Source organism: Felis catus, chromosome E3 (genome assembly GCF_018350175.1).
Source record: "Felis catus isolate Fca126 chromosome E3, F.catus_Fca126_mat1.0, whole genome shotgun sequence".
Lineage (NCBI taxonomy): Eukaryota > Metazoa > Chordata > Mammalia > Carnivora > Felidae > Felis > Felis catus.
The window spans coordinates 10,713,181-10,727,432 of record NC_058383.1 but is presented as its reverse complement, the minus strand read 5'-3'; the positions used below and the strand labels follow the sequence as shown (position 1 = coordinate 10,727,432).

The window sequence follows — 14,252 nt, the reverse complement described above, 5'->3', positions numbered from 1 at the left end:
CCCTTCACCCCTAGACCCACGGCTTCATCACCTCTTACCCTCCTCCCCTCCCCAACAGGACATCTGTGACGTTCAGCTCCCAAGTCTTCCACGACTGACCCCTGCCCACCAGGGTGCCTGGAGATACACCCGCCAGCCTCCCTGCTCCCACATGAACTGCCCCTGGGCCGCATGCTTCCAGATCCTTCCGCTCCGCTCTGATCGTCCACCTAAAACTCCCTCACTTTGGGGGTTTTCTAACCACCAAGCCCTTCCCCAGTTTTCCCGTGGCACGGCGGGGGGGGGGGGGAGAGACAGCTCAGAGAGACACAGGAGAGGCCGCCCCCGGGTAAAGGGGAACTTCCCACATCCATGTAAACTTGACCAGCCCGTTCCCCACGGAGAGGAGCCAGAATGCCACTGCCCCCACTCCATGAGGCTCAGGGAAAGTCTCAGAATCAAAACTCTGAAGTCTCCGCCAGCCCCAGGGCCTTGTCTTCTCCCGAGTTAGGTCCAGACTCACAGAGCCACAAGGACCACAAGGGCCCTGGAATCCTGCCTGCTGGCTAGACCCGCCAGGATTGGAGGGGTGTGTGACACCCCTTAGCCCTTGACCCTACGGGCCCCCACAGCTGTGGGTGGGTCCTGTTCCTCCCCCCCGCCCTCAAGGCCTCCCTTCTTCTGTCTCCTCCAATGGCCAAACCCCGGCGGCTGAGCGGGAGGGCAGGGAGGGGCTTTGGAGCAACTTCCTAGGACAGCAGCCTGTCTTCCCAGACAGGGTCCTGTCCTTCTCCTGCAACTGACTAGGCGCAGTAACTGGCCACAGGTTTGTCCTCAACGCACAGCCCGCTTACTCCAGCCCCCACCTCGGGGACTCAGCCCAGTCAGGCTCCTGCTCCTGATGGAGGGGTCTCAGCTCCCAGAACCCCAGGGTCAGAAGGTGCTTTGATATACCCATCTCCCTCCATCGACTGATGCGTGAGTCCCCACTGCCAAACCCTGAGCAAGGAGTTGCTTTCTGGCTTGACTCCTCCCCTGCATGGGGCGCTCACCCTGAAGCAGTCCGTCCTAGCTCTGGACAAGCTCAAGTTCTTCGGAAGTCTTCCTTTGCCCTGAATCCCCCAGACGACCACATGGCCGGCTACAACGTCTGCAAACGGGTCGCCCGTGGCCCCTCCACCGGCTACATCGCTGACCCGTGATTCTAGGGCCTTCTGAACCCTCCCTGTGACTTGGCTCTAGGAGGCGGCCAGTCGCCACGGCGGGGGCAGCCTCAGCCCACCCTGCCATCCCCCCGTCCCCAGGCCACCCCCTGGCCCACATACCAGCCCAGTCAGCTTTTCTCGCAGGCCCCGGATGTCATCCTTGAGTTTCTGCTCCTTGATCCGCCACTCAGCCTTGTGCACCTCGCGGCTCAGGTCCCTCTCGGGCCCTGGCGAATGGCGATTGGCCTCCAGCAGCAACACTCGAAGTTCATTCAGGCTCCTGGCAGGGGCCAGCGAGGGGCACAGAAGAGCTAGTCAGCCCTGGCCCTCTGTTCCCACATTGTGGAGATTCGCCGGGTGCCCACAGACAGGCCACCCTGACAGGGACACGGCACCTGTGCCACGAGGGGCCGCTGTGGAAACACGAGGCATGAAACCAAGAGGGGCCAGATTTGGGGATGGGATGGTCAAGAGAACTGGGTCTCTTCCGGAATGTTTTTCAAGTTAAAAAAAAAAAAGAGAACGGGGCCCCTGGGGGGCTCAGTAGGTTAAGCATCTGACCCTCGATTTCGACTCAGGTCATGATCTCATGGTTTGTGGAATCGAGCCCCATGTCCAGCTCTGTGCTCTCCCTCTCTCTCTGCCCCTTTCCTGCTCACATGCTCACATGCACACGTGCACTCTCTCTCTCTCTCTCTGAAAATAGATATCTAAGCTTAAAAAAAAAGATAAAGAGAGAACAGAAGGTTTAATTAAAAAATAAAACAAGGGGCACCTGGGTGGCTCAGTTGGTTAAGCGTCCGACATCAGCTCAGGTCATGATCTCACCGTCTGTGAGTTCGAGCCCCGCATCGGACTCTGTGCTGACGGCTCAGAGCCTGGAGCCTGCTTCAGATTCCGTGTCTCCCTGCCTCTCTGCCCTTCCCCTGCTCATTCTGTGTCTCTCTCTCAGAAATAAATAAAACATTAAAAAAAAAATAAAACAAAACAAATAAAACGTTCACCCAAGAGAGCTCATGTGGTAAGACATTCTTTTTTTACTTTTTAAGATTTTTAAAAAAATTATTATTTAAAAAAATTTTTTTTTAATCTTTATTTTCGAGAGAGAGACTAGGGTTGGGAGAAGGGCAAAGAGAGAGGGAGACAGAGAAATCTAAGCGGGCTCCAGGCTCCGAGCTGTCAGCACAGAGCCCAACATGGGGCCTGAACTCACAAACTGTGCGATCATGACCTGAGCCGGTCTGCCGCTTAATCGAGTGAACCACCCAGGCTCCCCTGCTTGCTGCAATTTTTTAAAGTTTATTTATTTTAAGAGAGACAGTGACAGCACAAGCAGGGGAGGGACAGAGAGAGAGGGAGAGAGAGAGAATCCCAAGCAGGCTCTATGCTGCCAGCACAGAGCCCAAGGCAGGGCTCGAACTCACAGACCGTGAGATCACGACCTGCGCCGAAACCAAGAGTCGGGCGCTTCATCTCCCCGGGCACCCCAGCTCGTTATGATTTTTAGATGGATTAAGAAATATTTTAAAATTTCTGCTTTAATTGATAGCAAAAGCTGTGCGGGAATCCTCATCACCTTGAAGTGCTGAAAGGGGGTGCGGGGACCAAGAAGTGCGGGGACCACTCCTCTTGCCTACAAGCTCTGCCTGGAGATCCGTGTCGAGAAGGATTCCGCGGCTGCATCGGAGCTCAGCGGGGGACGACGGCGGGCGCTGGCCATTGCCAGCCACCTGCCCCTCCCGCCCCGCCCCTGCCCTGCCTCTCGGGCAGGTGGAGCGGCGCCAGGGTCGGGGCCCGACGGGCTAACTCACCGCTCCTTCCTGAGCAGCTCCTGGCTGATGAGGACCAGCTGGCCCGAGGCGTCGTGGGTCTTCTGGGACACGGCTTCCAGCTCAGCCTCCAGGCGCCGCTTCTCCTTCTGGAGGGTTTCCGCCTTCTTCTCTCCCGCCTTGCACTTCGCCTCCAGTGCTGAGGTCGGCCGGCAGGGAAAGCAGACAGAGGGGCAGGATCGCCGTGGGAATCTGTCCCACCCGGGGGGGGAAGGGGGGCGGCGAAGGCCCCGGGAAGGGAGCCGGGTTTCTCGGGGGGGGGACCACAACGACTCCACACACTCCACTGAGCGGGTCTCTCTCGTCCTGCAGAGCCGGGCGGCAAGGGGCCGAGAGGGCAGCTGCACAAAGCAGGCCACGGCCCCAAGCACAGCGGCGCGGGCCCTTCGGGGTCGGGGGAGCGGTCCGCCCTGCCCGAGACAGGACCCGGGCGCTTACGACCGTGTCCTGGACGAGGGAAAGCAAAATCTTCACCTTAGCCTTCCTTGGAGGGGTCTGAGGTCAGCTGACCTTGGCCGGGACCAATGAGGCCACGTGAACGTGGTGGGAACTGGACAGAAGTGGGGGTGGGAACCATTCCCCAGGAGGGGGGCCGTCTCGTGGACACCACCACTGGCGTTCTGGTGGGAGAAGCAGGGCCGGTTCACGAAGTCACCAATTCCAGACCCCTGCCTCTCCCCGGGCTCCCCCTCTGTCCTCGTGTCCTCTGTGTCTCGTCCCCTGCCGCGGCCGGCATCCTTCCCCCGGAATCTGAAATCCTGGTACTTCAGCTAGAAAGGCACCGGGGGCAGCAGCCACTCTATCTTTGTCACCCGTGAAACGGTCCTCAAGACCAGAGAGCAACCTGGTGGAGTTCACTGAGAGAACACGGAGAACCGGCTCCGGGGGGAAGAGGCCGGCCGGGGTCCTTCATTGTCTCATGGACACTGTGGGGACCACACCGGCCCTCTCACCACGGCTCAGGTGCAAACCCAGTGCGGGTGGACTGGCCCATGGTGCCCTCTCAGGGCAGAACGGGAGAGGGCGCCCTGACCCAGGAGCCAACCCACTCCACGCCCGACCGTGAAAGCCCCCCCGCACCTGCCCTGCAGGAAGGAGACTTACCACTTACTTGGGCCCTGAGCATCTCGGTTTGGGACATCAAGGCTACTACCTCTTTGTCCCTTTTGTTCAGCTTGTCCTGCAGGCCTAGGGGAGGAGGGAGAGACAAGGGGTCTGTCTGCAGTGTTCCAGGTGCAGGGGCGGAGGGGGTGGCCTTCCCGCAAGAACCCTAGAACGAGGCCAGAGCTGGCCTCCAGGGTCCAAACGCTCCCCCACACCAGCCCTCTCTCCGGGTAACCCGCTCTGGGTAAGAGACTCCTACACTGTGTGGTCTCGGGCCACTTAACTCTCAGAGTCTCGGTTTCCTCCAGTGAGAAATTGGGGTCTTGGTCCCCGTGTCACCCAGTCATGTGGGTTCGAATACTGGATAGCCTCAGAGCAATGCTAAAAAAGATAATCTATGGAAAGCGCAAGAAACATTACATTTCTGTACGCTACTTTATAAATGTAATGTAATGCTAATATAAATACCAATACGATTTTAGTTCTTATGGAACTAAATCAGCTGATTCTATTTTTGGTTTTGTTTTTTTAATTTTTTTTAATGTTTATTTATTTTTGAGACAGAGAGAGACAGAGCATGAACGGGGGAGGGGCAGAGAGAGAGGGAGACACAGAATCGGAAGCAGGCTCCAGGCTCTGAGCCATCAGCCCAGAGCCCGACGCGGGGCTTGAACTCATGGACCACGAGATCGTGACCTGAGCTGAAGTCGGACGCCCAACCGACTGAGCCACTCAGGCGCCCCTCTATTTTTGTTTTAAAGCTTATTTATTTATTTTGAGAGCGAGAGAGAGAGAGAGAGGGCACGGGCACTCACACGCACGAGTGGGGGGGGCAGAGAGAGAGAGACAGAGAATCCCAAGCAGGCTCCGGGCTGTCAGCACAGAGCCTGACACGGGGCTTTACGTCACGAACCGTGAGATCATGACCTGAGCTGAAATCAAGAGTGGGATGTCTGACTGAGCCACCCCAGGGGCCCCAGATTAGCTGATTCTAAAGTCACCTGGACAATAAGCAAGACTAGCCGAGAGAGTCTGGCAAACACTTCTTCAAGGAGTTAAACACAGAGATGCCATATGACCTAGCAACTCAAAGGTGCACACCCCCCAAAGAACTGGAAACAGGCGCTTGCAAAGCACCTGCACATGTGTGCTTACAGCAATGCAACTCACGTTAGCCAAAGGGTGGAGACAGACCAAACATCCACCAACAGGCGGATGGATAAAAAGTGTGGCGTATGACGGCATATTATTCAGCCGTAAGCAGGAATGAACCTGGAATACAGTATGCTAAGTAAAAGTAGCCAGACATAAAAAGCCACATGTTGTAGGATGCCCTCTAAATTTTTTTTAATGTTTACTTATTACTTTGAGAGAGAGACAGAGCGTGAGCAGGGGAGAAGCAGAAAGAGAGGAAGACACAGAATCCGAAGCAGGCTCCAGGCTCTGAGCTGTCAGCACAGAGCCCGACGCGGGGCTCGAACTCACGGACTGTGAGATCGTGACCTGAGCCGAAGTCGGATGCTTAACCGACGGAGCCACCCAGGTGTCTCGGGATGCCATTTATGTCGATATCCAGAATGGGCAAATCCAGACAGAAAGCAGACTAGTGGTGGTCCGAGGCTGGGGAGTGACTGATAATGGGTATGGGATTTCGTTCTGCAGAGATGAGAATGATTTGGAACTAGACAGAGGTCATGGTCGCACAAGACCGTGAAGGTACCGAATGCCCACTGAATTGCTCACTTTAAAACAGTTAATTCTATGTTAATGTTGCATCAGCTTAAAAAAAAAAAAGAACAGGCAAAAAATTTTGAAAAAGCAGAGGGGGAAAGGCTAGGCTTGCAGTCAAGATGATATAAATAAAGCTTCAATAATTAAAACGTTATAGAACTGGCCCACGAACAGGTTACTAATGGGATAGAAGGTCCAGAAATAAAGTCAGTTATATAAAGGAATTTGAAGGCGGTAAGATTAGTAATTCGAATCAGTGGAGAGCTTGAAATGAGTTTTTCAAAACTGGTAATAGGACAAATAGGTACCCTTTTGGGAGGGAAAAATGGTTCCTCTTTCACACCTTATAGAAGGATGAATTCTAGGTGGACCAGAGATTTGAGCAGAGAAAACGAAACTAAAGAAGTACTAGAAGAAACCATGGGATACATTTTAAAAATAAGAAGCCCAGAAGCCAAAAAAGAAAAGACTGACTTTTAAATGATTTATTTATTAAAAAAAATTTTAACGTTTATTTATTTTTGAGAGAGAGAGTGAGTGCAAGCAGGGGGACGGGGGGGCGCAGAGAGAGAGAGAGAGAGAGAGAGAGAGAGACAAAGATTTTGAAGCAGGCTTCAGGCTCTGAGCTGTCAGCACAGAGCCCAAAGCGGGGCATGAACTCACGAACCACAAGAGCATGACCTGAGCCAAAGTCAGACACTTAACTGGCTGAGCCACCCATGTGCCCCTATTTATTTTTATTTTTTGAGAGACAGAGAGGGAGAGAGAGAGAGAGAGAGAGCCCATGTGCACACGTGAGCCGGGGAGAGGCAGAGGGAAAGGGAGAGAATCTTAAGCAGGCTGCACACCCAGCACAGGGCTCAATCTCACGACCCTGGGATCGTGACCTGGACCGAAATCAAGAGTCAGCAGCTTAACTGACTGAGCCACCCAGGTGCCCCAGAAAAGACTGATTTGAAACAAATCCGCACGGCACATACGACCCTGAGAAAAGTCCAAAGACAAACCACAAATGGGGAAAGGAATGTTTGCAATGTCGTACATAGTTTGTAAAAATCAACAGAAAGATGAACAACCCGCGAGGAACAACACGGGCAAAAGACGCCAAGTGGAACTGGAAAGGAAGCTTCGCTCACAGTAAGAGAGAGGCAACGTGACGTTATCTCACGGGAGAACCACTCGGACTGGCGAAGGTCACAAAGTCTGATGCAGTTTGTTGGCGGTGAGGCTCGTGGGGAAACACACTTTGAACCACAGCGTTCGGGAGTTAAAACCGTTGGAGACCCAAGGAGGGGAAGGTAATTCACTGAAGCAGTGTTGACAATAGACAAAGACTGGAAACCGTGGATAAGAACGGCCTCCAAGATGCGGCATCATTAAATGGAAAGGAGAAAGGGGGGCTGGACAGCAGGGAGGCGTGGTACCATCCGGCACTTACGGGTTTGGATGTGCGTAAACGTGTCTGGAAAGTAAACTGAGGTTGGCCAACGCGGTGCCTTTAGGGAGGGAACTCCGGCAATGCGGAGGGGGGACAGGGGTGGGGGGAGGCGGTGAGCAGAGGGTGGGCAGATGATGTACAACAAAAAGCCCAGGGTCCCACCCGGCCCAGCAGCCACTCACCCTCCACAGTCTCCTTCATCCTGACCTTCTCCCCTGAAATGTCGTTGGACTCGATCATCTGAAAGAAGGCTCTGGTAAGAGGGATGCTTGGCCCCTGCCCCTGCCCCTGCCCCTGCCCCAGCCGGCCCACCTCACCCCTACACAGGGTGGCTCTCAGGGACGTGGTACGGTGGCAAAGAGCAGAGATGTTCTCGGTCCTGCCTCCCTGACAAGAGAGGACCCCCGCCTGCCCCCAGCGCCCTCGAAGGCTGTTTGTGCAGCTTCCGTGTGAACACCTCCCACTCCTTCCTTTGTTGAAAACGTCTATTATATTAAACAGATGTCTCCTTCCCTGGGACGCCCACAGAGATTAGTCCTGGAAGTCTGTTTCCATCATTTTCCAGAGGCAAAATCCCAGCCTTGGTTTCCACCCGTAAAAGAGGCATCGGCTGTCCGAGGGCTGCGAACGAACGCAGAGCACGCCCCGGGGCCGGCTCCCGAGGAACTTTAATAAATGCTACTACTTTTTAATAATAAACCCAGAAACCAAAGAAGAAAAGATCAATTAAGAAAAAAAAAAAAATCTGAATGGCAAACATTAACAGGCTCCCCACGGCTTCTTGGAAAAAAGTTTTCAGCCTCCTGCCCAAGCAGGCTCTCCTCTGAGCATGCTGTCTGCCAGTCTAACACTGTGGATCAGACGGGCCCAGAGCTGAGCAGGCAGTCACCTCCATCAACCTGCCGCTCATACTTCTGCTCATACATCCCCAAGCCCCTTTTTCAGTCTCAGCCCACTGTCTCTGCACTGAAACCTCTGCATCTGGGAGTCATGTGGGTCCCGGCCAAGGCCCCAGGTGTGTGGAAATGAAGAGAAGGGCCTTGCTGAGATCACCGCCCACTCCTCGGCCTAAGGTCTGTGACCGAGAGGAAGGGGCTGTCCTCTGGAACCACAGCAGTCTGAAACCTCCTCTGCTACAGGAGTCCAGTTGCTGGGGTCCCAGGCCTGACTAACCCTGCTCTGAGAAGGCAGTAAGGCCATTTGCACACAAGCTGCTCAGAGACTGTTCCTTTTCTCTCTGCCCAGGATCCTGGGACAGCACTTACTAAAACAGTCCCTCCCTGGGAGACAGGGGGCAGAAAAGGCCGCCACCCTGGGAGGACAAGGCATCATGCAGGCAGGGCTCCTTTTACGAAAAAGGTATCCTGTTCCTTGAAACTCCCCAACACTTCCTTATTGCTGGAACGCTAACTTCTAGTTCAAAGGCACAGAAGCTCGCGAAGCCCCAGGGCCCATATGAAGGCAATGACCATGCTGCCAGCTGTCCTTCGGGTAGGGTTTGACTTTTGTCATCCTGGGCACCCTTTGTTGGCCTCCAGCTGTGGGGCTGGACTTGACCTCTGCCTCTGGTGGGCGGGAAACCCTGGGAAAGTTTCTCCGTCTCAGCCTTGGTTTGCTCATCTGTGAAACAGAGCGAACGCTGACCTAGCAAGAGCTGGGGTGAGAAAAGGCAACGTCGGTCCTGACCCCCCCTCCACCTCCCAGCGCCCACTCTGGAGGCCCCCACACTGTGGCCGCCGGACGGCTGCTCGGGCTCATTAGGACTGGCGAGAGGGAGCCACCCGCAGCTCAGGTCACCTGGGTCGGCATTAGGGTGGGAGACGGGACACCCCCCCCCCCCCCCCCCCGGGGACAGGCAGAGCTCGAGCCCCACGGAGCTCCCGGCTGCTGGCTCCTGGGGGAGGGCCGAGAGCCTGCGCAGCAGGACACGTGTGGGAGACGCAGAGACCCGGGGATCGGGAGGAAGCCTGTGCTCCGTGCTGGGGTACGCATCTCTGCAGGCCTGGGCTGCGGGGACCCAGCCAGGTCAGCTCGGACCACCTCGGGTCCCCACGGTCACCCTGCACGACTGATGGAGGCACGAGAGGTGCCCTCCGTTCTCGCCCGGGCCTGGCTGGGAAGAGGGGGCCGGCCGACGCCGGGGCCCCCGTGACTGTGGGGGCTCCCCCCGCCCCAGCCCTCCCGCCCGGCAGGAGAGGCGGCCGCCTACGTTGCCGTGCTGGGTGGAGCGCAAGGACTCCACGGCCTGCAGTCTGTTCTCAGCAACCAGAAGCCTCTCCCGCAGCCTCTCGGCCTCCTGCTTGCTCTGGGCTTCCGACCGCTGGAGCAGCTCGTGGTCCAGCATCTTCTTCTCGGCCAGGGAGATCTGCTCCTTGAGGAACTCGATGGCCTGCGCCTGGCCCCGGTACTCCGCGTCCAGCTTCTCCAGCTCGTGCACCCGCAGCTCGGCGTCGCGGCGCTGGTCCTGGGCCTCCTGCAGCTCCAGCCGGTGCTGGCTGGCCTGCACCTCCAGCTGGGCCTGCCAGTGCTGCCGCAGCCCCGCCAGCTCCTCCTGGGCCTCCTGCAGCTTCTGCCGCAGCCCCTCCTTCTCCTTGACGTGCACGGCGGTCTCGATGTCGTGCTTGGCTCGCAGGTTGCCCAGCTCCAGCTGGTGCTCCATCTTGATGCCCTCCATCACGGCCTTCAGCTCCCCGATCTCCTTCTGCTGGGCCCCCGGGCCCGAGTTCAGGGTGGCCTTGAGGTCCTCCAGGGACTTCTGGTGGTCCGAGGCCAGCGAGTCCAGCTTGGACTTCCAGTTGTCCATGAGCCCCATGTTCTCGCTGGTGGCCTGCTGCACCTTGGCCTTGAGGTCCACCACCTCCTGCGCGTACCTCTCGTTGGCTGCCCGCAGCTTCTCCACCTCCGCCTGGTAGGCCCGCAGGGCCTTCTCGTATTTGTCCCGCAGCACGCCGCTCTCCCTCTGGTGCTCCTTGCTGGCCGACAGCAGCCGCTCGCGCAGCCGCAGGGTCTCGGCGGCCTCGGGGTGGTCGGCGGGTGGCGGGCCCGAGTGCAGCAGACACTGCTGGAGCTCCTTGATCTCGCCGCGCCGAAGGCTCAGCTCCTCTTCCAGCTGCAGCACGCGCGACTTCTCGGCCACCGTGGTCAGCTACCGGGGAGAGAGGGAGACCGGGGTCAGCGGGCCGGCGGGGGGGCGAGGGGCCGTGGCCGGAGCAAGGGCGGACCCCGGCCCCGCGGGGGAGGTTCGTGGAGGGGAAGGGCGCCCACCCCGCCTGGGCGTCCCAGCCTCCGGAAGGACTCCCTGGGCTTGCGGCCCTGTGATTCCGGGACGGGACGGTCCCCGCTGCCCTTGGTGGCTTGGGACACGTCAGTGGTTAAAAGAAACCACTTGTTGGAGGTTCTGGCTTTCTTTAGGAGGGAATTTTGCATTATCTGGCAGCCGGATGGGTCGATTCGCGGAGGGGCTGGCCAGAGAAGGGTCTGGTTTAATTGAGGCGGAACAAAGTTAATGCTCCCAGACCCACCTCCTGATGGAAAACTGAGACCAGAGGCTCCGTCTTCCAAGAACCCATTTGGATCACGACAGCGGTCACGGATTTGGAAACAGTACATTCGTCGACACGTTTTAAGTCTTTCGCTAACTTAAAACTGTTTCTGAAGGTGACCTGTAGTTCAATAAATCTGCTTTTGTTTTTATAATCAGGCTGAACCCTAGATCAAGGCGCCTCAGTGTGGGGGGCTCCAGCCTGCCAACCGTGACTGGGTCGGTTTCTGCAGGCAGAGCCTCCATGCACATATGTGTGTGTACCACACGAGCACGTACGGTCACCCAGCAACGGCCAGGGTGTGCAAAGGGACCCGCGTGTGTCTCCAGACTCCCCCCGACACACGCACACACTCGCGTGCCGAGGCGGGCCTGCAGAAACCGACCGTGGCTCGCCCCACAGCCCTCCCTGCTCAGATGGTTTGAACTAATCACTGCTAGCTGGCTGTTTAGCTCCACTGCCAGAACCGCAGCTGGCCTGGGCTGGCCTGCTGTTTGGACGTGGGTACCTGCACGGGGGGCCCGGCCCCGGGAAAGGTATGGTGGGCGCCGAGGGGCCAGCTGGGCCCAGAACCCGGACCTGGGCCTTGGCAGGACCTCCCCCTTGCTCCAGCAGACATTTCCCTAGTCTGCTGTATCTCACCAGCCCCACCCTGGGTCTGACACAGAACCTCACGCCCTATGGACACCCCCACTCCCCAAAAGCCCCAGGTCCTTCTGGCTGGCCCCTCCTGCAACCATAGTTAAGATCCCCTAGGGGGCGCCCGGTGGCTCAGTCGATTAAGCGGTTAAGCTTCAGCTCAGGCCATGATCTCAAGGTGCGTGAGTTCGAGCCCTGCAACAGGCTCGCTGCTGTCAGTGAAGAGCCTGCTTTGGATCCTCTCTCGCTCAAAAATAAATAAACATTAAAAAAAAAAATACCCCCCTAGGCTAGAGAAACTTCGGTCTGCAGCCCCCTGACCACCCACCTTCCTCAGCCTCCCCAGCCCAGGGAGACGGGAGGTGCCCCATATAAGGGGCAGGACGTTCCCGAGAGGCACCCCATTTCTGAACATGACAAAGCCTTGCTGTGGCAGTGCATGGGGCGGGTGGGGGGGGGCGGGGTCTCACTGGACATTCCCAGCCAGTGGGACCCTGAGCCGGGGCCCGAAGTCCCGGACAACGGGACTGCTCCCCAACGGGCGTCACGTGGCAATGGGGTGGAAGGGTTCCCAAGCCTCGACTTCCCTCCTAGAAGGGGCTCAGAAGGCAAAACAATGAGGAAAGCAGCCAAAGACAGAGAAAATAATAAAACAGAGAAGCCGAAGGAGGCGTGATGGGGCCGGAGGGCGGCGTTACCCTGTTGTCGGCTAGTTCCCGGAGCAGACGCTCGGCCTGCGCCTTCTCCAGTAGCAGCCTCTGTTCCAGCTCCCCAATGCGCGCGTGCTCCAGCTGCGTCTGGGTCTGGTCCACCCGGGGTGGGTGGGGAGGCGGGCCAGGGGAGAGGAGTACAGGGCAGAGGCAGCCAGAGGAAGAGAGAGAAAAAGAGAGAGAGAGAGAGAGAGAGAGAGAGAGAGAGAGAGAGAGAGAGAGAGGCGGCGTCATCTTCCGTGAACAAGACAGGAGAGCGGGTCAAGGAGAGAGGGTGGCTCCGGGACAGAGGAGGCCTGGGGAGGGGACCGGGCTGGGTGGGTTTAATGGCAGAGGAGGGGCTGCCGCAACCCCGCCCCAGCCACCCCGCCCCTGGAGAGGGTGGCAAGAGGGCCCCGCGGTTCCTGCCATGCTCCCCAGGTGGTCAGTCCTTCCCCTGGTGGCTCTGGGGAGGGGCCCCAGCCTCCTCGCGCTCCCCATCGGGCTACTGCTCATTTTAGGCACAGGATCCTGCACACAGGAGGCCCTCAGGATGGATGTGTCAGCAAATGAACCCAGGACTCCTGGCCCCGGGGGCCTGAGTTGAAAGTATAAGAACCAATCCAATGGGAAGGTTTTAAAAAAGTCTCTCTACCCCCCCCCCTTGCAAGGCCCTGCTTCCCGCTGCCCTGCCCAGAGCCCGGAGGGTCAGCGCCCACCCCCGGGGGCCCCGCGGAGGAGGCCCGGTCTCCCAAAAGCACCAGAATGCTTTTGCCCTAGCTTCACAGGCCAACAAAGCCCGACGTTCTCAGGGCATCCAGCCTGGCATTTGGGTTTCCTCTAACAGACCTGCGAGGGTGGCAGGGGCCAAGGGTGCCGGCTCCAGGGCCCCCGGGGCAATCTGGAGACCCAAGTTCATGGTGGGGAGAAGCCAGAGAGTCCTCCTCAGCCTCCCCCATCCAGGAGAAGCAGTTTAAGGCCAATCTGTGTGGCCATTCCGACGAGGCGGGACTTGGCCACACACATGCCCGTCTCTGGCAAGGGTGACGGGGACAGTGTAAACCCATCTGAGAAACACGCTTGCCATTCATACAGAGCTAGAGAGATGTTAACGTCCTCTGGCCTGTGATCTTATGTCTGCCAGTTTTCCTAAAGGAACAAGTGAAAAAGTACTCTACTCTCTCTCTCTCTCTCTCTCTCTCAAAGAGGGCGGCAGGCCACAGCGCTAACGAGCAGCCATGCTCCGTCTCTTCCAGAAAATTACAGGCTGACCATGGTGTCTCCGGGGCCTCGCGCCCACCCTCCTCTCCCACAGAGGCTGGGCACCGCCACTCTGCCCGGGACCGACACTAGGTGGCGCATGCCTGGTGGCTCCGCGGGCAAGAAAGAGCCCGCAGCTCCACATTTCAAGGCAGCTTTACTTGGTGCTCCCAACAGGACTCCCCACACCCCCCCACCCAGCCCCATCAACCACTTTCCCAACTTCTAGACTCCTGGTCTGCGGGTTGGGGTCTCCATGGAGGCACAGGGGGGTCCAGTGTAACTGCTTCAGATGCTTGTTTAAGATAAACGCAACCCCCGGACCCCGGAGGGCGGAAAATAGCCTTAGAGGCTAGATTTTAGGTGGGGTGAAGGACCTGGTCTTCCATCTGCTCTGGGGACACCGGGCAGGGTGGGAGGAGCGAGGCCACCCCGTTCCTGCTTGTCACTCGCGGGTCCCCTGGAGTCGATGGTCGTAAAGCTACGGTCAAGCTGCGCGAGGCCGTGCAGGGGTGGCTGCGACTTTTGTCTGGTGCGCTAACTTTAGAACCCAACCCCCGCATAAGGGGCGTCTCAGCTGTCTCCCCGTGTCACAGGAGGGAGCGGCGACTCCAGAGTCAGAGCCTCGGGTGCAGAATCACACAACTCTGGCAGGCCCACAACTCAGACGCCCCAGATGTCAGGACTGGTGTCTTTTCCCCTGAGCCGGCCTCACTCCATGGAGGGGAGACACAGATTTCTAGCAGCAACACGGGCCATCGAAGGAGGGTCTTGAGGTCGGGGACCCCCACTTCCTGCCGCAACTCAAATCCGGGAGCTCAGCCAAGCCTTACCTA

General features: G+C 57.9%; 1 protein-coding gene across 6 annotated transcripts in view; it reads right to left on the bottom strand.

Moving 5' to 3' along the window:
* The window catches only part of CLIP2 (CAP-Gly domain containing linker protein 2), a 75,370-nt gene that overhangs the window by 3,714 nt on the left and 57,404 nt on the right, over positions 1-14,252 (bottom strand). For 5 of the 6 annotated variants that reach the window (XM_023246988.2, XM_023246989.2, XM_045047371.1 and 2 more), the window contains 6 exons: positions 12,166-12,270; positions 9,496-10,431; positions 7,469-7,526; positions 4,118-4,201; positions 2,996-3,152; positions 1,305-1,464 (listed from right to left, as the gene is read on the bottom strand). In XM_023246988.2, the coding sequence (XP_023102756.2) occupies positions 1,305-1,464; positions 2,996-3,152; positions 4,118-4,201; positions 7,469-7,526; positions 9,496-10,431; positions 12,166-12,270 (1,500 nt within the window). The remainder of the gene's footprint in view (positions 1-1,304; positions 1,465-2,995; positions 3,153-4,117; positions 4,202-7,468; positions 7,527-9,495; positions 10,432-12,165; positions 12,271-14,252) is intronic. The other variant, XM_023246990.2, reaches the window with a different exon arrangement.